Raw genomic sequence first — 25622 nt, forward strand, 5'->3', positions numbered from 1 at the left:
CAGGCAGCAGACAGAGGTATCCATTAAATGTAGATAAGGTCAGGGCAGGCCGCAGAGGTTTCCATTAAATGTAACTAAGGTCAGGGCAGGCAGCAGAGGTTTCCATTAAATGTAGCTAAGGTCAGGGCAGGCAGCAGAGATTTCCATTAAATGTAGATAAGGTCAGGGCAGGCAGCAGACAGAGGTGTCCATTAAACCTAGCTAATGCTAGGGCAGGCAACAGACAGCAGAAGTATCCATTAAACATAGCTAAAGTCAGAGCAGGCAGTAGAGGTATCCAATAAACATAGCTAAGGTTAGGCCATGAAGCAGACAGGAGTTGTTAAATCTAGTCATGATCAATGCAGGCAGCAGATAGCAGAAGTATCCATTAAACATTGCCAAGGTCAGTAACAGCAATACACAAGTAAAATTACAGGGGTACTTATTCAGCAGGAAAATGCCATCACACTCCCTGAAGCACAGATTGCTGCTGTTTAAATAGGGCACCTCCAGCACCAGGGACCAATCCTGGAGCTGAGAGGCATGTGACCAGCAGCAGTGAGTTGGAAGGTTATGTCCCATTGCCCAGCATTTGGGACATTAGCCAAGAAGAGGAGGAACTTTGCTTGGCAAAGTGAGGATAGAGAGACAACCGGACAATTGGGCCCATCAGCAAAAAGGTAAGTAATACTACCAATAGCATTGTGAGCCAACTTAGCTCTACAGAGGACTCAGCTATAAATATTCTCCTACCAGCTGAAGGAGATCTTACAGGGTCCCAAAATCCAAAGCTAAGGACAAGGATCCTGGAATCCCAGATATCTTTTTACACAAATCTTAACCAGCAGATAGCGACCTTTAGATTTGCTCCCACTCTTGCAGATTCACAAACAGTGCATGCTACCAAAAGGGAACCTGTGGACCCTGTAGAGAATCATTGAAAAGATAGTACTTGAACTATCTACAAAATAAAACCACAGATATCACCTCCATTGGGGAATATCAGGGAAAGATTCACAATTGCTTTAAGCAGGTGGATAGTAAAGTCTTCAACTTCAGATCTGACATTTTTCAGAGTGAGGATAGATGTTAGAACTGATAATGGAGCCTTTGAAGGGACTAACAGTCACAGATCTGAAGAACTACGTAACCTCCTGGTTTTGGTGGTACCAAACCGCCCCAAAGAAGATACTGTATCTATTTGGAAAGAAACTACAGAGCACGGGGTTTCAAAACACAAGATCAGATACAGATGGAGAACCGCCTTTAAGATCATTACTATAACAGTCAACCATCTACATTTCCTGCACCCTCAGACAGAATGGAGGAGTTGTTAGAGGGTCACCAAAGTTCCATCCATCTGAATGATGACCAGAACATTTCATATTGGAAGTGTAGCACTGGCAATAAAACAAATGAAGTTTTGTGTATTTACTTTTGTATGTTGCTTGCAGGCTTTACATTTTTATACTGTACATTTATGTTGAGAACCCATTAACCAGCGGTGGGCTGGTCTCCAACTTCAGAGGCATCCCGACACCCCTAAACAATACATTGGTGGACTTTGGACTTTGCAGTATGATAGAAGAATACTCATTCTCATTTTTCGTTCACAAAATATTTATTGTGTTTTTGTTTTTTAAGTTAAGTTAAGTACAAAGAGGAGTAGTCATACAGCCATCTATCATCGTACAATTGGAGGACAATACACATCGAGGTTTGGTCACATGATGATGTGATGCACGTAAAAATGCCATTCAAACACTATGGGAATTATGAATACAAAGAGGGCCATGGGGGTTGTTCCCCATAGGAAGTGGACCAGTGCACCTTTAAATATTTCTTGCAGTTACCAAGTATATTATGGAATTTTGCATCCAAAAGAGTAAGGGAATAGAGTGCGGGTGTATTGTGGACATGGCATTATAAATGGTGACTTGAAAAAGAACCTAAAGGAAGAATAATGGAAGGAAGGGGTGGAGGGGACAGCAGGTCAGGTAAAGGGTTATAGTTCAAGAGACCCTGTCACCAGACCAGTCATGACAACAACATGTCATGTCCATTAAGAATATACTGAATGTGCATTTTTTGTTTTTTATTCTTGTAATTCCTGAAAAAGCCTCCCTCATGTAGACATTCAAAAGTCCTGAGACTGAGGGTGCCTCCATCTTAGATGTGATGTCAGCAACCCCAAAAGACTCAGGTGACACTCTATAGTATTTCCCTTTACTCCTTCCCCAGCAGCTACATAAAAGGTTATGTAGGGAAGAAGGAGCTGGGTCAGCACAGTAAATGTACACTCCCAGAGGAGGAGAGAGCTATGACATACAAGGAGGGGGTTAGCTTCTAGGGAATTAACTCTACTTGGAGTATTCACATTTCCTACTGCAAGTAAGCATTTAAACACTTAATATTTCTGTGCCTTTACCTTTTATTTTTAAGTTGGTGGCAGGATGTTTATAAGGAAAGCAAGAGGGATGACAGATGATCCATTCATGGTACCTGGGGTGGGGGTACCATAAATGGGGGGTCTGCACTGAAGTTATAGTTATGTTCTAATATCTCATGGCATATGTAGGAGATCCATGAGACCATACATTGAGGAAGGCAGGACATGGCATCATTCACAATGACAAAGAGCTTCTCATTGTTCCAGATTCTGTTCTTATCCTCAGCCAGGTTGAGGCTTGGTGGTCTCCATGCCCCTGGCTGTGACATTCAAAGTCACGTATCATCATGGGGGAGTTGGTTCTACTTGATATCTATGATGGATTCATTATTGTGGGCTATAAGACTTTGGAAGGTCCTGATACCTTCCTCCAAGGTATTATCTTCAGAGGAGAATGAGGGGGCTATTAAATATGCCCAAGAGTGGGAGGTGGGGGATATAAGTTACTGGAAGATGTAACCAGTCTGTCACATACCTGATGATTGAGTCTGACGTGCAGAGGAAGGCCTCTCTTACAGCTCCAGCTCAGGGACCACTGGTGAAGAAACAGCGGCCATAAGATCACGGTCTGGTACAAGTGCCTGTATATTGTCCAGCAGATTGCACAGATGAAGAGCAAGTGTTTCTACAGGAATAGACTAGGTGTCCACACAGTGAATGGCAGAAGGAACAGCAGACCCAGGATTTGGCAGACAGTTGAATGGTCGCAGGTGCAGGAAAACTAGTAAAAGGTGGCAGGCAGATGGATAGCAAGAACCAAGTGGGGTATGACCCCGAGCAGACAGATCACAGGATACGTAGTCAGACGAGGCAAGTCAGCAACAGATGGTCAAGTACAGGATTCTCAACAAGGCAGGTTGAGGGGCTCCAGGGTTCTTGTTTGATGCAGAGGAAAGTGGTTTTTCACTTTCCTCATTTGTTTGTAAAGTCCATTTTGGGACCTGCAGCCTGGAGATTTCAAAGTGATTTGGGAGGGATGAAATCTCCAATCCTCGGACCAGGTTTTGGAAATGTCCAGGAGACTGATTGGTCAGGTGTGAATGGCTCTCTTCTAGAGTCAGGACCAGGGTTCTGGGCTCCACCCCGGCAGACAGGAGGTCCTTGCCCAGGAGTCAGGAGGGCGCCACCTAGGAGAGGTGGAAGCCAGAGCAGCAAGGGGCCGCTAGCTGTGTGCAAAAAGCCATTTTTGGAAGGAGGCCGTGTGAGTTCAAGAAGTCCAACGCTGCGTGCTGGGACTGGCCAGTGGTCTGGGAGACCCATATAAACAGAGGGACTGCTAACCAGCAGGGGTGATAAGGAGTAGCCAGGAGGCTGAATATTGGTTTCATGTGTTTTGATGGTGAACACCCCTGTGTGGGAAACTTCTGTTATGGAACTTTCTTTTAAATAAAATTGGGCAAAAAGGCCCTTAAAAAGAACGCTATTGGCTGTGTGCTGTAAAGCTCTATCACTCGATGCTAAGTTCCCACAATATATATATCATTTTTTTTTTTAAATTGACATAACCCCTGTTGTGCAAATACAAGCCCAGGGTGTGCACATGTATGTAAACCACAGTTGTACCACACGTATGACATGTTGCTGCGAACATCAGAGTGAGAACAATAATTCTAGCACAAGAGCTCCTAGTTACCTATAAACTGATGAGCAGGGTTGGATCTAGCCTACCTGATCTGGGGGTGCAGTAAAAAAAAAGTCGGGGGGCGTAATATCAGCTGTATGTGCGAGTCACTGACAGTCTGTCACACAGTGTCACAACCTTGTATGTATTAGGCTGTCATTAGATTAGAGTGATAAACAGAACCTGTGCCCCCTTCTATCAGATGTCCCTATCAAAGTCCCCCTTACATCAGGGTCCCCATCAGAGTGCCGCTTTACATCAGGTGTCCCCATCAGAGTCCCTACATCAGGTGTTCCCATCAGAGTCCCTACATCAGGTGTTCCCATCAGAGTGCCCCCTACATCAGGTGTTTCCATCAGAGTGCCCCCCTACATCAGGTGTTCCCATCAGAGTGCCCCCCTACATCAGGTGTTCCCATCAGAGTGCCCCCCTACATCAGGTGTTCCCATCAGAGTGCCCCGCAACATCAAGTGTCCCCATCAGAGTGCCCCCCTAAATCAGGTGTTCCCATCAGAGTGCCCCGTTACATCAGGTGTCCCCATCAGAGTCCCTACATCAGGTGTTCCCATCAGAGTCCCTACATCAGGTGTTCCCATCAGAGTGCCCCCTACATCAGGTGTTCCCATCAGAGTGCCCCCCTTACATCAGGTGTTCCCATCAGAGTGCCCCCCTACATCAGGTGTTCCCATCAGAGTGCCCCCCTACATCAGGTGTTCCCATCAGAGTGCCCCGTTACATCAGGTGTCCCCATCAGAGTGCCCCCCTAAATCAGGTGTTCCCATCAGAGTGCCCCGTTACATCAGGTGTCCCCATCAGAGTCCCTACATCAGGTGTTCCCATCAGAGTCCCTACATCAGGTGTTCCCATCAGAGTGCCCCCTACATCAGGTGTTCCCATCAGAGTGCCCCCCTTACATCAGGTGTTCCCATCAGAGTGCCCCCCTACATCAGGTGTTCCCATCAGAGTGCCCCCCTACATCAGGTGTTCCCATCAGAGTGCCCCGTTACATCAGGTGTCCCCATCAGAGTGCCCCCCTACATCAGGTGTTCCCATCAGAGTGCCCCCCTACATCAGGTGTTCCCATCAGAGTGCCCCGTTACATCAGGTGTCCCCATCAGAGTGCCCCCCTAAATCAGGTGTTCCCATCAGAGTGCCCCCTTACATCAGGTGTCCCCATCAGAGTGTCCCTTTACATCAGGTGTCCCCATCAGAGTCCCTACATCAGGTGTTCCCATCAGAGTGCCCCCTACATCTGGTGTTCCCATCAGAGTGCCCCCCTTACATCAGGTGTTCCCATCAGAGTGCCCCCCTACATCAGGTGTTCCCATCAGAGTGCCCCCCTACATCAGGTGTTCCCATCAGAGTGCCCCGTTACATCAGGTGTCCCCATCAGAGTGCCCCTTTACATCAGGTGTCCCCATCAGAGTGCCTCTTTACATCAAGTGTCCCCATCAGCTTGCCCCCCTACATCAGGTGTTCCCATCAGAGTCCCTACATTAGGTGTTCCTATCAGAGTGCCCCCCCTACATCAGGTGTCCCCATCAGAGTGCCCCCTTACATCAAGTGTCCCCATCAGAGTGCCCCTTTACATCAAGTGTCCCCATCAGAGTGCCCCTTTACATCAAGTGTCCCCATCAGAGTGCCCCTTTACATCAGGGTCCCCATCAGAGTGTCCCCAACCATCAGGGTCCCCACCAGATGCATCAATTGTCACAATCCGAGTGCCGCCTTATATGTGATCAGTTATCCCCATCACAGTGTCCCCTTACATGGACTGTCCCCATCAGTACTGTCCTACCTGGGGGGGCATGACTAAAATATGGGGGGGCACAGCCCATCCCAGCACCCCCCTATATCCAGCCCTGCTGATGAGCTGTAAAGTCTTTCAAAGTGTTGCCTATGGTGATTTTTGGTCACCGTAGTTTGTTGGCGATATTGTGGGCGCACGCAGTTTTAAGACATGGAATCGTTGGTATCTATGTACTCGATGCAACCTCATCTTTTATATTTTAGCCACAAATGGGTAATCTACTGTGTGTTTTTGCACTAAAATTCATTTTATTATGTTTTTTCCTGAAAATGTGCATTTAATAAACAATTGCGTAGATATCATGTGACATAAAAATGTGCAAATATCATCTTTTTTCTATAGGGCCTCTGCTTTCAGAAAATATATAATGTTCTGGGAGTTTAAGTAATTTTATTGCCAAAAATTTTAATTTTTACTTGTATGGCGCCAAACTGGTTAACACTGCTGTACGCAGGCAGCGCTAGGAGCCCCGTCACACCCACCTCTCATGTAATCTAAGATATCTGGAGCTCCGCCCACCAGCCTATGAGGAGCGATGTTACGTCCTCGCACGTCATCCATCCCATCTACTGCACGAGGATCTCAATCTGGAAAGGCCTGCTGCGTAGAAGACGGATGGGCGAGAGTGGGGCCTCATGTCTAAGTTGTGCCTCACAAAGCCTAGAGCCTCGCCCGGGGCTGGGCTTCTTCTAATGAGCACAGACTTGGGACAGGCTCACCCTAACATTGTTCAAAAAACTTTAAAGGCGGCCACTACACCTCTTGCTGAGAAAAATAAATATATATATATATATATATATATATATATTTATGTGAAACTCGAAAAATTAGAATCTGGTGCATTCATTCATTTATTTCAGTGCAGCAACTTAAAAGGTGAAACTAATATATGAGACTCATTCCATGCAAAGCAAGATAGTTCCAGCCGTGATTTGTCATCATTGTGATGATTATGGCTTACAGCTCATGAAAACCCCAAATCCACAATCTCAGAAAATGAGAATATTGTGAAAAGGTGGAATAATCTCGGCTCAAAGTGTCCCACTCTAATCAGCTCATTCAGCCATAACACCTGCAAAGGGTTCCTGATCCTTTAAATGGTCTCTCAGTCTGGTTCAGTAGGAATCACAATCATGGGAAAGACTGCTGACCTGACACCATCACTGACACCCTCCATAAGGAGGGAAAGCCTCAAAAGGTAATTGCAGAAGAAGTTGGATGTTCCCAAAGTGCTGTATCAAAGCACATTAATAGAAAGTTATGTGGAAGGGAAAAGTGTGGAAGAAAAAGGTGCACAAGCAGCAGGGATGACCGCAGCCTGGAGAGGATTGTCAGGAAAAGGTGCACAAGCAGCAGGGATGACCGCAGCCTGGAGAGGATTGTCAGGAAAAGGCCATTCAAAAGTGTTGGGTACTTTCACAAGGAGTGGACTGAGGCTGGAGTCAGTGCATCAAGAGCCACCACACACAGACGGATCCTGGATATGGGCTTCAAATGTCATATTCCTCTTGTCAAGCCGCTCCTGAACAACAAACAACGTCAGAAGTGTCTTACCTGGGCTAAAGAAAAACAGACCTGGTCTGTTGCTCAGAAGTCCTCTTTTCTGATGAGAGCAACTTTTGCATCTCATTTGGGAACCAAGGACCCCGAGTATGGAGGAAGAATGGAGAGGCCCAAGGACCCCGAGTACGGAGGAAGAATGGAGAGGCCCAAGGACCCCGAGTATGGAGGAAGAATGGAGAGGCCGAAGGACCCCGAGTATGGAGGAAGAATGGAGAGGCCCAAGGACCCAGAGTATGGAGGAAGAATGGAGAGGCACAAGGACCCCGAGTATGGAGGAAGAATGGAGAGGCACAAGGACCCCGAGTATGGAGGAAGAATGGAGAGGCCCAAGGACCCCGAGTATGGAGGAAGAATGGAGAGGCCCAAGGACCCCGAGTATGGAGGAAGAATGGAGAGGCACAAGGACCCCAAGTATGGAGGAAGGATGGAGAGGCCCAAGGACCCCGAGTATGGAGGAAGAGTGGAGAGGCCCAAGGACCCCAAGTATGGAGCAAGAATGGAGAGGCACACACTGCAAGATGCTTGAAGTCTAGTGTGAAGTTTCCACAGTCTGTGTTGATTTGGGGAGCCATGTCATCTGCTGGTGTTGGTCCACTGTGCTTCATTATGTCCAGGGTCACCGCAGCCGTCTACCAGGAGATTTTGGAGCACTTCATGCTTCCTTCCACAGACGAGCTTTATGGGGATGCTGACTTCATTTTCCAGCAGGACTTGGCACCGCCCACACTGCCAAAAGCACCAAAACCTGGTTCAATGACCGTGGGATTACTGTGCTTGATTGGCCAGCAAACTCGATGAACTGAACCCCATAGAGAATCTATGGGGCATTGCCAAGAGAAAGATGAGAGACATGAGACCGAACAATGCAGAAGAGCTGAAGGCCGCTATTGAAGCATCCTGGTCTTCCATAACACCTCAGCAGTGCCACAGGCTGATAGCTTCCATGCCACGCCGCATTGAGGCAGTAATTGCTGCAAAAGGGGCCCAAACCAAGTACTGAGTACATATGCAGCTTCTACTTTTCAGAGGTGCGATATTGTTCTATGTACAATCCGTGTTTTATTGATTGCATGGAATATTCTCATTTTCTGAGATTGTGGATTTGGGGTTTTCATGAGCTGTAAGCCATAATCATCACAATGATGACAAATCACGGCTGGAACTATCTTGCTTTGCATGGAATGAGTCTCATATATTAGTTTCACCTTTTAAGTTGCTGAACCGAAATAAATGAACTTTTGTACCACATTCTAATTTTTTGAGTTTTACCTGTGTGTGTATATATATATATATTTTTAGGTGTGATGTGTGACTAGAAACTCGTAACAACCATTTAGTGGGGTTTTCTCAAATTTCATTGCAATAGTGGAAATACGCTTTATACTTCCTCAGCAGCTTATCTAATTTCCTTCCCTTTTTCTCATCCTGCGGTTTTCTTTTTTTATTCTACTCAGTTTTCATCTTTACACTGCAGTACATTTCCTTTGAGTTGTGCAGCCTGCAAGGCTCTGCAAGGCATAGCTTTATACTGCCCTACAGAGTATATCTGTGTCACGGTCAGGGTCAGGGTCAGGCTCAGAGACCCGTAGCTATAGCAGCAGGCCAACCAACAGGATAGATAAAAAAGCAGGTCACCCTGGCAAATGACGCAGGCTCACCTACCTGTGGGGTCTAAGCACTAACCAGTATTCACCAGAGCTCCTGGTGGTGGGGATGGGTTTTGCGGCGTGTTAGTACCAGGTCGCAGTTCTCAGGATCGCCACACCAGGAGGTGAGCAAGCCAGGGTCCAGTAGCAGATATGGCAGGTAGGGATCAAGCAGAAGCGTAGTCAGTAAACAAGCCAAGGGTAGGTAAGAAGTGGTTGCAGGTTGGGATGAGGCAGAATCGTAGTTGAAGAACAAGCCAAATGTTGGTAGCCAAGGTATGGACAGCAGCAGGAGAGACAAGAGCAAGATATTGGCTGGAGAAGGCACAATAATCTGGTAGACAGGAATTGCAGAGACATGGTTTAAATCAGGAAGGTCATGGGAGGAGCAAAGCGTTCAAGGTTCAGCAGAAATCAAGGCACAATGCAAGATTGTCCAATGGATCAGGCAGAGTACTTCTCAGCATCTCAGGTAGCTCAGTGAGAAGAGTTACTGTCAGATACAATAGAGGTCCCGGGTTCAATTCCAGGCCCTTATAATGTGATTATGAGTAGAACAATATAACACATAATGTAGCCCACCAGTCCCCTAACATGGCAGCTGAATTACTTCTTTTTTTGCAAGCTTTATTAAAGTACAGAAAAATAACTGTTGCTCTTGATAGAAATCCTATCTTCTTGTAAAAAATCCCCAGTTTCTATGCCAGAAGACGAGGTTGGGTCACACAATGAAACTCCTTTATGTCCTGTACACAATCCATTTGAGTGGAGGTGGATTGACACCTTGGTCCAACAGTAAAATTGACTATTTCATCACTTGTCCTCTAGCTGTATAAATCTTTGCCCATTGGGTCCCCTCCAGGATCCCTTCCCCCACTGTAATGTTTGTAGGATCATCTGGAAGAAGAACCCAAAGAATCAGTCACGTTTGGTAAAGTCAGTACACCTGGAGGAGGTACAAGTCACCCAATTCCAGAAGACGAGGTCAGGTCAAACTATGGAATTCTTGTCTGTCTCTTGTTCTGAACAATCCAGCAGGATGGAGGTCAAAGGTCCTTCTCAGAAAGCCCCCCAAGAATCGGTCAAGCTTGGTAAACTTAGCTGGCCATAGAATATGCAATTTTCTATCCTTGGGGTTGAAGACAAGAAAATTGCTCAATTCCTTCATTCAACATAGTCAGTGTTGATGGGGGAATCCCTCCCACTACACTATTATATTCTGACAGCAGGAGGTTTCCCCGCTGTCAGAATACAATAATCACTGCTGGCAGATTTAGCAGCTGCCGGTGATCATACAAAAAATAAATCCAACATGCTGGTTGTACTGAAGTTGATCAATAAATCAACTTCATTATAACCAGACTGTGCACAGATGGATCAAAATTCATCTAGTTCCTGCTGAACCAACTGAATTTCGATCCATCTCTGGATGGCTTTAGATACACTTGGAGGAGATACAAGTCACCCAGTTCCAGAAGACAAGGTCAGGTCATATAATAGAAGTCTTATGTGTCTTTTGTGCCTCACAATTTAGCTGAGTGAAGGTGTAAGGTCCTTCTCAGAAGAACCCCCAAGAATAAGTCGGGTTTGGTACACTTAGATACAGAGGAGGAATGGGTCACCCAGTTCCAGAGGACAAGGTCAGCTTATACAATGGAACTATTTCTCTTGTCCTCCACTATCCAGCTGGGTGGTGGCATAAGGTCCTTCACATCTAACACAGGGGAAGAGTAGGAATCTTTGAACTGGGGAATAATCACAACCAAGTGGCCCATTCTTGGTAGAGATGGATGTTTGTGGGTGAAGGAAAGTTTACAATGCAAATGGTGAAAGATGTTCTTGAAGGACATGGTTTATAGTGACACACTTTTTGTCATCTTTCAGCATGGGCTCTCTGGATTCAGTCATATGACATCCCATGATGTTTCGGAGCTGCCAATGAAGTCAGTACTGGAAGATTTCCATCAGTCAGAGGCTGTAATCGCAGGTCTCAATAGGGAGCAGGGATCTTGTACCATGTGTTACTGACTGCTTCTTCCACATTGACCAATGTCTGAATGGCTAAGGCTCTCCACTCCTGGCCACCAGCCAAACATACTTCATCAGTGCCGGCCGAACAGAAAAATGCTTCCCTGTCCTCTGGCCCACATCCCAATCCAATGTCACTTCCTTCTGTTATCCATCCTCGCTGACATACTAAAATGAAAAGTAATACATAAATTATACACAATAAGTGTGATTACTTCTCTGATCATTTACAATCTGACCCCATAGGAGGAGATGTAAAAATAATATTGCTGTGTTGTGTCTTCTCAGGGGTCTGCAGGATGACGCCACTCTGGACCTCCATAGTGGAATTCCCTTCTAGATTTGAGACTGCATGGGAGAACGAGGTGGTGGAAGTGTCATGTAAGGAGCAGTATGACAGCAGGACGTTCCATCTGACGTGTGTGAAGAAGTCAGACGTGTTCCAGTTTTATTTTCATCCTGAGCCGGCACCGTGTACACGTGAGATCTGTTCACTGATTACAAACCCAACAACATGAAGGGCTACATATTGTATATGTCAAAACCGTTGCCTTCTCCTTGGTCAAAAGTTTTTCATTTTATGCTTCCAAAATGTATCCGGGTGTTGACTGGGTTGACCTTCTTTTTGCAATCTGTCTAATAAAGTGTCACTCCACCCAGAACTGACCCCAACTTTGGATAAATAGCTAACCTGTTTGACCTTTCTCTTCCATGACTATGTTTTTGTGGTTCCTCATCCTTTGCACCTCTGCTCCAGATCCTCCCTTTATTAACCTTCAGAGTTCATGGCTTACTTTCAGTCTGGCCTTGTATTACACTGGGCCCCCTGACACCATCTGTCTCAGTTGTGTCATCAGAGAGGGCCACAGGAGTGTCACCATTCCCCTACCAAGAGCTCTGGTGAACACCTGGTAGTCTCAGATTCTGCCCTCTCATGGTGAGCTCATACGGGTGACTCCACTTCTAGTGTCCCATCCTGTTGTCTGTACCATGGTTTGGTCTAGTATTGCTCACACACCTCCTCAGGGCTTTGGCATCCCATTAATCACCCTGGTAGCACCCAATGATGGGCATTGTATTTTCTCCATTCCAGGGAAGTGTCAGAGGTTGATAAATGTGGGACAGAATATAAGCATGTATCCAGAGAAGGAATATTATGGTCAGGGTGAAGAAGTGACGCTGATGTGTCCCCCTGGATATTCACCCAATTACAGCAAAATCCGATGTATAAGAGCCAACAGCACCAATATCTGGAATGTGACTGAGGCTTTCTGTATCTACTCACCAAGTAAGTCATGCTACAACTTTTTTGCATTGCTAGTTAGAAAAACAGGAAAAAAACAACAAATAATGAAAAAGAAAATAACAGCTAAGGGGAGAAGGAGGTATTTACAACAAAATGTATTGAAAAAAAAACTTTAAATTTATATTTTAATTTCACTTGGGTACAGTGCTGCATGACCGTGCAATTACCAGTTAATGTAGTGCAGTGCTGAATGGCAAAATAATGGTTTGGTAATGAAGGGGGTTACACCTTCTGGAGGGCAAGTGGTTAACTGAAATCATATATACTTTGTATCTATCTCCTGTCTGATCGATGTTTATAAACAATGTTACTTTGTATCTCTCTATCTCCCGTCTGATCGATGTTTATAAACAATGTTACTTTGTATCTCTCTATCTCCCGTCTGATTGATGTTTATAAACAATGTTACTTTGTATCTCTATCTCCCGTCTGATCGATGTTTATAAACAATGTTACTTTGTATCTCTCTATCTCCCGTCTGATTGATGTTTATAAACAATGTTACTTTGTATCTCTCTATCTCCCGTCTGATTGATGTTTATAAACAATGTTACTTTGTATCTCCATCTCCCGTCTGATCGATGTTTATAAACAATGTTACTTTGTATCTCTCTATCTCCCGTCTGATCGATGTTTATAAACAATGTTACTTTGTATCCCTCTATCTCCTGTCTGATCGATGTTTATAAACAATGTTACTTTGTATCTCTCTATCTCCTGTCTGATCGATGTTTATAAACAATGTTACTTTGTATCTCTCTATCTCCCGTCTGATCGATGTTTATAAACAATGTTACTTTGTATCTCTCTATCTCCCGTCTGATCGATGTTTATAAACAATGTTACTTTGTATCTCTATCTCCCATCTGATCGATGTTTATAAACAATGTTACTTTGTATCTCTCTATCTCCCGTCTGATCGATGTTTATAAACAATGTTACTTTGTATCTCTCTATCTCCCGTCTGATTGATGTTTATAAACAATGTTACTTTGTATCTCTCTATCTCCCGTCTGATCGATGTTTATAAACAATGTTACTTTGTATCCCTCTATCTCCTGTCTGATCGATGTTTATAAACAATGTTACTTTGTATCTCTCTATCTCCTGTCTGATCGATGTTTATAAACAATGTTACTTTGTATCTCTCTATCTCCCGTCTGATCGATGTGTATAAACAATGTTACTTTGTATCTCTATCTCCCGTCTGATCGATGTTTATAAACAATGTTACTTTGTATCTCTCTATCTCCAGTCTGATCGATGTTTATAAACAATGTTACTTTGTATCTCTCTATCTCCCGTCTGATCGATGTTTATAAACAATGTTACTTTGTATCTCTCTATCTCCCGTCTGACTGATGTTTATAAACAATGTTACTTTGTATCTCTATCTCCCGTCTGACCGATGTTTATAAACAATGTTACTTTGTATCTCTATCTTCCGTCTGATCGATGTTTATAAACAATGTTACTTTGTACCTCTCTATCTCCCATCTGATCGATCTTTATAAACAATGTTACTTTGTATCTCTCTATCTTCCGTCTGATCAATCTTTATAAACAATGTTACTTTGTATCTCTCCATCTCCCGTCTGATCGATGTTTATAAACAATGTTACTTTGTATCTCTCTATCTTCCGTCTGATCGATCTTTATAAACAATGTTACTTTGTATCTCTCTATCTCCCGTCTGATCGATGTTTATAAACAATGTTACTTTGTATCTCTATCTCCCGTCTGATCGATGTTTATAAACAATGTTACTTTGTATCTCTCTATCTCCCGTCTGATCGATGTTTATAAACAATGTTACTTTGTATCTCTCCATCTCCCGTCTGATCGATGTTTATAAACAATGTTACTTTGTATCTCTCCATCTCCCATCTGATCGATGTTTATAAACAATGTTACTATGTATCTCTCTATCTCCCGTCTGATCGATGTTTATAAACAATGTTACTTTGTATCTCTCCATCTCCCGTCTGATCGATGTTTATAAACAATGTTACTTTGTATCTCTCTATCTCCCGTCTGATCGATGTTTATAAACAATGTTACTTTGTATCTCTCCATCCCCCGTCTGATCGATGTTTATAAACAATGTTACTTTGTATCTCTATCTCCCGTCTGATCCATGTTTATAAACAATGTTACTTTGTACCTCTCTATCTCCCGTCTGATCGATCTTTATAAACAATGTTACTTTGTATCTCTCTATCTTCCGTCTGATCGATCTTTATAAACAATGTTACTTTGTATCTCTCCATCTCCCGTCTGATCGATGTTTATAAACAATGTTACTTTGTATCTCTCTATCTCCCGTCTGATCGATCTTTATAAACAATGTTACTTTGTATCTCTCTATCTTCCGTCTGATCGATGTTTATAAACAATGTTACTTTGTATCTCTCCATCTCCCGTCTGATCGATGTTTATAAACAATGTTAGTTTGTATCTCTCTATCTTCCGTCTGATCGATGTTTATAAACAATGTTACTTTGTACCTCTCTATCTCCCGTCTGATCCATGTTTATAAACAATGTTACTTTGTATCTCTCTATCTCCCGTCTGATCGATCTTTATAAACAATGTTACTTTGTATCTCTCTATCTTCCGTCTGATCGATGTTTATAAACAATGTTACTTTGTATCTCTCCATCTCCCGTCTGATCGATGTTTATAAACAATGTTACTTTGTATCTCTCTATCTTCCGTCTGATCGATGTTTATAAACAATGTTACTTTGTACCTCTCTATCTCCCGTCTGATCCATGTTTATAAACAATGTTACTTTGTATCTCTCTATCTCCCGTCTGATCGATCTTTATAAACAATGTTACTTTGTATCTCTATCTCCCGTCTGATTGATCTTTATAAACAATGTTACTTTGTATCTCTATCTCCCGTCTGATCGATCTTTATAAACAATGTTACTTTGTATCTCTATCTCCAGTCTGATCGATCTTTATAAACAATGTTACTTTGTATCTCTCTATCTCCCGTCTGATCGATGTTTATAAACAATGTTACTTTGTATCTCTATCTCCCGTCTGATCGATGTTTATAAACAATATTACTTTGTATCTCTCCATCTCCCGTCTGATCGATGTTTATAAACAATGTTACTTTGTATTTCTATCTCCAGTCTGATCGATGTTTATAAACAATGTTACTTTGTATTTCTATCTCCAGTCTGATCGATGTTTTAGAAGACAATGGGGGTTGATTTACTCAAATTGGAACATTCATCATCTGGCGCAGCTCTGCGTAGCAACTTCCTTTTTTTGTCAGAGCTTAACTGAACAATCTGAAGTTCGAAGCTGGTTGGTTCCTATGCAGAGCTGCCCCAGATTTTGCACTCTCCAGTTGTAGTAAATCAGCCCCACATGTCAGTCTTTAGTACAGCAGCTTCTGTATTTACTACACAACGACATTTCTGTGACAGTTGAAGTATGATGGGATGTGAGATGGGGGTGGGGGGCAGAAGGATCACAAGTACCACGCATGCCATGTATTCTTCCAGGAGGTTCTTCGATGTGTGTGGAGTACAAATCGGTTATGAAGCGGGGAGGTGATTATCTGGTTTCTGGTTCCGTCTCTCATTCTGTTCTCTTTGATTCCAGCTGCCGTTCCATCCGTCTCCAATCACTCTCTGTCCTGGAGGTGAGTATCTCTTCCATCGGTCTCCAATCAGTCTCTGTCCTGGAGGTGAGTATCTCTTCCATCGGTCTCCAATCACTCTCTGTCCTGGAGGCGAGTATCTCTTCCATCGGTCTCCAATCACTCTCTGTCCTGGAGGCGAATATCTCTTCCATCGGTCTCCAATCACTCTCTGTCCTGGAGGCGAGTATCTCTTCCATCCGCCTCCAATCACTTTCTGTCCTGGAGGCGAGTATCTCTTCCATCCACCTCCAATCACTCTCTGTCCTGGAGGCGAGTATCTCTTCCTTCCGCCTCCAATCACTCTCTGTCCTGGAGGTGAGTATCTCTGCCATCTGCCGCCAATCACTCTCTGTCCTGGAGGTGAGTATCTCTTCCATCCGTCTCCAATCACTCTCTGTCCTGGAGGTGAGTATCTCTTCCATATGTCTCCAGTCACTCTCTGTCCTGGAGGTAAGTATCTCTGCCATCTGCCTCCAATCACTCTCTGTCCTGGAGGTGAGTATCTCTTCCATATGTCTCCAGTCACTCTCTGTCCTGGAGGTGAGTATCTCTTCCATCCGTCTCCAATCACTCTCTGTCCTGGAGGTGAGTATCTCTTCCATCCGTCTCCAATCACTCTCTGTCCTGGAGGCGAGTATCTCTTCCATATGTCTCCAGTCACTCTCTGTCCTGGAGGTAAGTATCTCTGCCATCTGCCTCCAATCACTCTCTGTCCTGGAGGTGAGTATCTCTTCCATATGTCTCCAGTCACTCTCTGTCCTGGAGGTGAGTATCTCTGCCATCTGCCTCCAATCACTCTCTGTCCTGGAGGTGAGTATCTCTTCCATATGTCTCCAGTCACTCTCTGTCCTGGAGGTGAGTATCTCTTCCATATGTCTCCAGTCACTCTCTGTCCTGGAGGTAAGTATCTCTGCCATCTGCCTCCAATCACTCTCTGTCCTGGAGGTGAGTATCTCTTCCATATGTCTCCAGTCACTCTCTGTCCTGGAGGTGAGTATCTCTTCCATATGTCTCCAGTCACTCTCTGTCCTGGAGGTAAGTATCTCTTCAGTCCACCATCTAGTCCAGCCATGGATGCAGCCCAACTGGAAGGGGAATGTCTCTGACATAAAATGGTGGATAGTAGAAAGTTCTGGTGGTGGACAGGGAAGGGCAGAAGGTGGACAGAGTGGAGGAATGAATGGGGGAACTATTATTATACAGGATTTATATAGAGCCAACAGTTAGCACAACGCTTTACAATATAGAGGGGGGGGGGGCAGTACAGGCACCATACAGAAGGAATGGGAGGGCCCTGACCATAGAGCTTACAATCTAAAGGAAGGGGGAGGTGGTGTAAAAGGTGATAGCTACAGGGGAGGATCTGATGGAGATGGCAAAGCACAGTTAGGTGGAGAAGGCCTCCCGGAATAACTGAGTTTTCTAGGATCACCTAAAGGCGGACAGGATGGAAGCTGACCAGACTGCTGTAGGGAGTTCCAGAGGATGGAAGAGGCTCTGGAGAAGCCCTGAAGGTGAGCATGAGAGGAGGTAACAAGGGAGCTATAGAGCAGGAGGTCTTGGAAGGAGCAGTGAGGATGAGTTGGGATCTTGAGATGAGACTGGTGATGTATCTGGGGTCCTGTGTACTCCGCTACTGTCTATAGCCCCTGTATTTCTCCATTATATCCCCACTATATTGATCCCTTGTCTTCTCACATCCCCTTCTCAGGAATATCGGGGTTTCCTGCTGTCTTGGTGTCATTCCTCCTATGGTGGTGAAACTGGTAGCCATCCTGGTGATTCTCACTGTCAAGGTGTCCGGCTTTGTAAAGAGAAGATCCTCATCAGTGGAGGAAAGTCCACGCCAAGCACAGTCAGGTAGTACGACGCCGGGAAATACATGCCGATGTTTAGCTGGGTTCCCCTATAATATGGTTTTTATGACCAGTTTGACCAGTAGAGCTGTTATTTTTCCACTTCCTTTAGCAGGGTGACAACGCTGTCTGTTCTGCAGTGAAATGGCACCATAGCGTTGTCACCCTGTGTTCTGGGGAAGCTTAGATGGACATGGTTGGGAAAAATACGGAATAAAACCTTCTAAGGCAATCTACAGAAAATACCAACCAATATTGCAGCTTTACCAAACAAAAATATTAACCGCATAAGGAACATCAATGTACATTTTCCTGCAGGCGGGCAGACCTTCTATATTAGATCACACACAGTACATGTACACGATCCAGCATTTCCGGGTAGAGGGCGTGTGCACACCCCAACCTGATCTGGGCTGTCATTCAGTGCAGCCAGGGCTGGTGCTTCCAAAAGGGCAAATTAAGCGGCTGCCCAGGGCACACTGCCAGGCCGGCACTCTCTCTGTGTGGGATGTGGCCATGTCATGAATGATCCTTCAGCTGAGGGGAGGGGTGGCAGAGGGGAGGAAGAAAGGACAGAGGAAGATTCCCTGTGTCTGGGGCCAGTGTAGCAGCTGAGCTGCAGCTCCTTCCAGTGTTCCTCTCAGACTCAGTCCCTTATTGCAAGCCAGATGGTGGCTGCTGATCATTGTGGAGTTACAGCACTTCTCATCCCATCCATCAGTGGAGGCAGAGCTGCACCTGCGGAGGAAGGTAAAGTCTGACTCTGATGTCTCGTGTCTGTGTGAGTGTGACCCGGCCGGCCATCACATGTGCAATGTGTCGGTGAGTGATGACATCATCACCATCCCCCAGCCTGCTCTTCTAGTGCCTGCTGATCTGTGTCAGTGAGTGATGACATCATCACCATCCCCCAGCATGCTCTTCTAGTGCCTGCTGATCTGTGTCAGTGTTGGTGGTGGTGTGTTGTGTCGGATCTGTCACTGTGTGGGATCACTCAGTTCAGCTGTCTGCTGTCACAGTGTTTTACCTCCCCCCATTGCCTGGGGAATTCCATTCTGGGATCTGTCAGAGTGCGGATCCATCATCCTCCACTCACTGCAACTCCCCCGGCCACAGAGACAGTCCGTCCGGGACATGGAGTTTGTCTGTAATATTGGTGCTGGTGGCATCTTACAGCACTTATTTTTGCAAATTAAAAGAAATGTAGCAGTTTCCTTTTTTAGTTGACTTAATATTTTCTACTGTTTTTTAATAAATTTGGGGGTTTTTTTGGGGTTTTTTTTTTTGGGGGGGGGGCACAAGTAGGTGGTCTTGCCTAAGGCGCAAAATAGTCTAGCCCTGAGTGCAGCAGAAGACAGTCAGCAGGTCCCGGCCAATGATGGTTCCTCTGCTCCTGCTGCTCCCACCCTCTCCTCCTGTGTCTGCCCCACCCTCTCCTGTGTCTGCCCCACCCTCTCCTGTATCTGCCCCACCCTCTCCTCCTTTGTCTGCTCCACCCTCTCCTTTGTCTGCCCCACCCTCTCCTCCTGTGTCTGCCCCACCCTCTCCTCCTTTGTCTGCCCCACCCTCTCCTTTTTCTGCCCCACCCTCTCCTCCTGTGTCTGCCCCACCCTCTCCTGTGTCTGCCCCACCCTCTCCTGTATCTGCCCCACCCTCTCCTCCTTTGTCTGCTCCACCCTCTCCTGTATCTGACCCACCCTCTCCTCCTTTGTCTGCTCCACCCTCTCCTTTGTCTGCCCCACCCTCTCCTCCTGTGTCTGCCCCACCCTCTCCTCCTTTGTCTGCCCCACCCTCTCCTTTTTCTGCCCCACCCTCTCCTCCTGTGTCTGCCCCACCCTCTCCTCCTTTGTCTGCCCCACCCTCTCCAACTGTGTCTGCCCCACCCTCTCCACCTGTGTCTGCCCCACCCTCTCCTCCTGTGTCTGCCCCACCCTCTCCTCCTGTGTCTGCCCCACCCTCTCCTCCTGTGTCTGCCCTACCCTCTCCTCCTTTGTCTGCCCCACCCTCTCCTGTGTCTGCCCCACCCTCTCCTCCTGTGTCTGCCCCTCCCTCTCCTCCTGTGTCTGCCCCACCCACACTCTCTGGCAGTGTTGTGAAGGTACATCCACACCCACCTGATATCACAAGGGATGTCGATCGTCTCTTGTGATGGCAATAAAGCTGATAAAAAATAAAAAGAGACAGTAAAAAAAAAGTTTTAAATAAAATAAATAAATAAAAATAAAGCGCTCCAAACGCCCGTGCTCATGTGCAAATGCGAACACATGCACATGTGACATATTGACGCACACGTCAGAGCCAGAGCAATAATTCTAGTACCAGACCTCCTGTGTAACTCTAAACAATAAGGGCTTTTAAAGTGTTGCCTACGGAGATTTTTAGGTACCCTAGTTTGGCACTATTCTGCAGGCATACGCCCCGTGTTACGTATCTAGTAACATCATCTTTTATATGTTACCAAACAATTGGGTATTATATTGTGTTTGGTGTACTAATTAAAGTGTATATTTTCCTAAAAATTTGCGTTTTCAAGAATGGCTGCACTAAATATTGTGCGACATCAAAAATTGCAATGGCCGCCATTTTGTTCTTTAGGGTCTCTGCTTTCAATATATGTATAATGTTTGGAAGTTCTAATTTCCTGGGAACTTCAATGGAATATTTACAGTTTAAAGAGAACCTTATCCGCAGTTTCCCGACGATTGGAGTAACTCTGCCGGATCTGGGGACCTCTGAGGCTCAGGTACCCAACACCATTAATTATCCCTTACATTCCCCTAACCTGTGACCTGAACATAACGCTTAATTCTGCAAATCCAACTCAGACATTATCCTGACCCCAAAGGTTGACGTGTAACAATAAATTCAAATCCATAATACGGGGTAAGCGGTTACATTTTCTATGCATTTAGAGGAATGCTGGGGGATGGGGGTCTGTACATTTTATAACAACTTTATTGATTCCAGTACAGGAAGGCCCTCAAATTTAGCCCTTAGTATCTGCAGGACAGAAGAAAGTGAGGGTCTAACCCATGAGAGATTCTCCTCACATTTTAAACACCCCAATGTTCCCTCTCCCTGTCCTCTCCACCCCCCGAGTTCCTTGTCTATAAGTGTACAGGAAGTACCTTTCCCCCTTTTACTGGCTCCCCTCTCCAATAATTTTCTGAAATTGTTTTCTCTCATCAGATATGGAAATGGAGAAATCCGCACACCGGGCAAGGAGCAACGTCTACAATAAGGTGAGACCTCCATCGATGCAGCCAATCAGCAGTCGGCTTGTCTCTAATAACAGAACAATATAAAATGGAAAAAAGCCTCTGCCTGGTTATGTGGCCAAATTTACTGAATTTGTCTCTTTTATTATTCTAAGCTTGGGTGAATAATTTGAAGTAAACATTGCTGGTTAACGAATTCAGGAATCACTTGACCTGTTTCCTCACAGAGCCCTATTGATTAATCTCATAGACAGCAATTACTCTGACCCGTGCCATGGCTGTCAGATCTCCAATCCAGGCCTGGTATTTACTAACACTCATATACTGATAAGACGCTTACAGGTGATTCTCATGAAAGGTCAATGAGGTCCACAGATTAAAAGGAAAGTGTCCATAAAAGGAGAACTCACATTATATATAGAGCTCAGAATGAAAAAGATCCTTGCGAGATATACACAACCACAACATGACCTTCACCATGTATGCCAACCATGGCCTTCACCATGGCTGCCAACCATGGCGTTCACCATGGCTTCCAACCATGGCCTTAACCATGGCTTCCAACCATGGCCTTCACCATGGCTTCCAATCATGGCCTTAACCATGGCTTCCAACCATGTCCTTCACCATGGCAGAAAAACCATGGCCTTCACCATGGTGGACAACCATGACCTTCACCGTGGCTGCCAACCATGATCTTCACCGTGGCTTCCAACCATGACCTTCACCGTGGCTTCCAACCATGACCTTCACCGTGGCTGCCAACCATGATCTTCACCATGGCTGCCAAACATGGCCTTCCCCATGGCTGCCAAATATGGCCTTCACCTTGGCTGCCAAACATGGCCTTTACCATGGCTGCCAACCATGGCCTTCACCATGTATGGCAACCATGGCCTTCACCATGTAGGGCAACCATGGCCTTCACCCTGTAGGACAACCATGGCCTTCACCATGTATGCCAACCATGGCCTTCACCATGTATGCCAAACATGGCCTTCACCCTGTAGGACAACCATGGCCTTCACCCTGTAGGACAACCATGGCCTTCACCCTGTAGAACAACCATGGCCTTTACCCTGCAGGACAACCATGGCCTTCACCCTGCAGGACAACCATGGTCTTCACCCTGCAGGACAACCATGGCCTTCACCGTGTAGGACAACCATGGCCTTCACCATGTAGGACAACCATGGCCTTCACCATGTAGGACAACCATGGCTTTCACCATGTAGGACAACCATGGCTTTCACCATGTAGGACAACCATGGCTTTCACCATGTAGGACAACCATGGCTTTCACAATGGGGTTCACAGCAATAACTCACCAAATACTGTCAGACAAATCTAAATGGGACTTTTTAATTCTCAAATAGAATCTTTTTTTTCCTATTTTAATAAAGTTTTCACATAAAAATCAGATATCACTGTAGCTGATTCAGAGTGTCCATCCATCAGAGGAACCTCCCAGTCTGCCCTATGACTCAAACATACATCTGGGTATTGTACACAATGAATATATAAGATCACTTCAAGATGTCATAGGATGGTTCACAGATGGGGAGAAGATCACTTCTTGACACATTTCATGAAGTTCTGTTCATCAGAAGGATATAGGAGGTATTATTACTAAATTATGGGGTCCATGCCAGAGCTTCTGTATGTGGCTTTAATAAAGTATATGGTACTATCTCTATCTGGACTGTCTTTCTTTTGATGGTTCCACTGCACATTGTTCTTCATTGGAGACACTTACCAGAGAAGGACAGACTGTATATGCTATGGAGGATCTGATAATCCAACAAACCAGAAACCTCCATTCGGTGTGGAATGCAGAGGTCCGGATGGTCCATTCAGGAGATGCATATGATAAGTCATAGGGACCTTGTATCATTGGAAGTCACAGAATCTGGAGGGTTATACCTGTGAGCTCCACGGTGAAGGACAATATCTCACAAGGATCATTCTTGTCATTACACAATCTGAATGTACATTGGGCTGTATATCGGCCTCTTATATCTGCAGCTGATTAAGGAGTATGAGGAGCACAGACTTTGTTATGAAACTGTTTTGTTCACAACAACCAGATTGATCCCTATGGATGCAGCTGTTCCCCAACCATGTAAATCCTAACAATGAGCTCCTCCTTTTTGTCTGTTAAATTTCCCATTGGAAACATTCTGTTTGTTCCATAAAATCCCAGTTGGTCCTGCCAGAAATCCAGTGCTATAGTAATTTCCTGTGCACCGCAGAGCCCCTCCCTTCGTGGTATGGAAATCAGGAGAGAGGGCAGACCTGTAGTCCTATCTTGTTTCTGTTGTCCTGATACAATACAGTGATTGTTGTCAAGTGACCGTTGTCACCCTAGGAAGGAAGTGTGTTACTGGCTGGGTCACCAGGTGAAAATATAGGGGAAAATCCTGAAAAAAAGAAAACAAATGCAGCCAACACATCTAAGTTGTTTTTGAAATGATAGTTTGTATCTTAGCTATATATTCTTTGAACTAAACATCATTCAGTAGATAGCAGTAATATTTCAAATTAAAACATTAGATTGAGACTTACAGAGGGAGGGGAGGAATCAGTGCTCTACAGGGGCTGACTCATTCATTGTGTGGGAATTTCACCTTCAGCTATTGCACTCTGTATACAACAGATTATTTTTTCAGCAGGAAGTGAGGAGAGACCCCCCTCCCCACATTGTTAATGAGCCAAATTCCAAATTGCTCTGATTTTAGTCATTCCTCTTTCATCACCTAGCCTGCTGTAAGGAATGGAAGGGAGATTCTGGCTACTACAGGCAACACAGACAGTTCATATTTCAGAAATAAGGTGGTAGTCACTGTCATGGAAGATTATAGGATTGGAATGCTTCTTTTCATTCTCAGCTTAGAATTTCTTCCATATTCTTCACATGTACACTGCCTTTGTTTGATCTCCTGTGTATGAATCTCAGGATTTTATCATAGATATTTATTTCCAGGTGACAGAAGATCAGAAGTTTACCGAGGATGCAGAAGATGACCCGGATCTGATCTATGCGAATATGGAGGTGGCCCAACGTCATGATGTGCACACGTCCACCTGCTAAGCAGAGAATATTTTATGATAATACCAGAATATTTCCTTGACAGCTGAGTATGTTCAGAAGGCTCCACACAACATGAAGGACATCATCCATCCTCTTCATCCATCATCACCCCATTATATGACCATTTAGGATTTTACATTCTTGGACCTTCATTTCGGTTCTCTTCTTTCACTAAAAAAAAGTCTTTTTTTTTTTGAAATGCAGAATAACAGAATGTGACAATTATTTGTACTGGGTGTAGCAACCCTTGGAAATAATGATCGAGACTCAGGGAGGTTCATACAGGCTCCTCCAGTTTTTTATCTCAATAATTCTAATTAGGAACATTCACTGAACAACGTGAAAACTATCAAATATAAAAGGTCCAACAATAAATGTAAAATGAATAATTTGAACAGAGAACAGCAGTAAATTTCCCGGAAACATAATTCACAGCTCTGAAATCCATATCATACAGGACACCAGGGATGGGTCCTTCATGGGGGATATGTGTCTCCATCATTTGGGTTGAGTCCCTTCAAGAGGGATGAAAAGAAGAACTGTAGAATACTCAGGGATTCTCACCCTTGCGAGATGAGGGGTTCCAGGGTGATGCGGTAAGGAGAGAAAAGGGATTTACAGCTTTCCCAAACCTGCAAAGTCCTAATATGGGATCCGGAATGCAGAGGATGTGATAGATTTTGGGTGGGGAATAGCCTCAAACCCTGATTACAGGTTTTGTGGTCCAGAAAGGGTTAACCCACCTGCAAGAGAGGCCTGAAAAGGGCAGGAAGCCATTAGCAGTTGTCCTGAGGGTGTGGTGTAGAGCAAGGAGCTGTGTACTGCTGAGGCTGCAAGATACAGTTGAGCTGCGGTGACTTTGCTTCTTCTGGAGAAGTTAGGGACTTTAAATCCTGCGTGGGAAATGGTTCTGCTGGCGGTGAGCTGAAGATGTGATAAATACCAGAACATGATGGATTGTTTTGTTTTGTTCATGCTGAAGGAAGCCATTTTGTTTTGCCTGTTTTTTCTGCTTTTTTTTCTTAAACACATGACTGCTTGTTTTTACCAACACTGGTGATGTGGACTCCCCAAATATCACAATATATACATATATAAACTGTATTGCCAAACGTATCGAGCCAGCCCTCCCAATCATAGGATTCAGGCGTTCCCATCCCCTCCATATCATGTGATTCAGACGTTCCCATCCCCTCCATATCATGTGATTCAGGCGTTCCAATCCCCTCCATATCATGTGATTCAGGCGTTCCAATCCCCTCCATATCATGTGATTCAGGTGTTCCAATCCCCTCCATATCATAGGATTCAGGCGTTCCCTACCCCTCCATATCATGTGATTCAGACGTTCCCATCCCCTCCATATCATGTGATTCAGGCGTTCCC

General features: G+C 44.9%; 1 protein-coding gene across 1 annotated transcript in view; it reads left to right on the forward strand.

The window, feature by feature from the left end:
• Nucleotides 1-24638, forward strand: part of LOC149443491 (uncharacterized) — a 32365-nt gene extending 7727 nt beyond the window's left edge. Inside the window, exons 3-8 of the mRNA XM_089655626.1 lie at nucleotides 11388-11579; nucleotides 12193-12387; nucleotides 16032-16071; nucleotides 17756-17931; nucleotides 21117-21169; nucleotides 24129-24638. Coding sequence (XP_089511752.1) covers nucleotides 11388-11579; nucleotides 12193-12387; nucleotides 16032-16071; nucleotides 17756-17931; nucleotides 21117-21169; nucleotides 24129-24236 — 764 coding nt within the window. The 3' untranslated portion in view covers nucleotides 24237-24638. The remainder of the gene's footprint in view (nucleotides 1-11387; nucleotides 11580-12192; nucleotides 12388-16031; nucleotides 16072-17755; nucleotides 17932-21116; nucleotides 21170-24128) is intronic.
• Nucleotides 24639-25622: the final 984 nt, after the last annotated feature.

This window comes from Staurois parvus, unplaced genomic scaffold, assembly GCF_062004578.1.
Source record: "Staurois parvus isolate SC_StPar_1 unplaced genomic scaffold, SC_StPar_1.0 ptg000857l, whole genome shotgun sequence".
NCBI lineage: Eukaryota > Metazoa > Chordata > Amphibia > Anura > Ranidae > Staurois > Staurois parvus.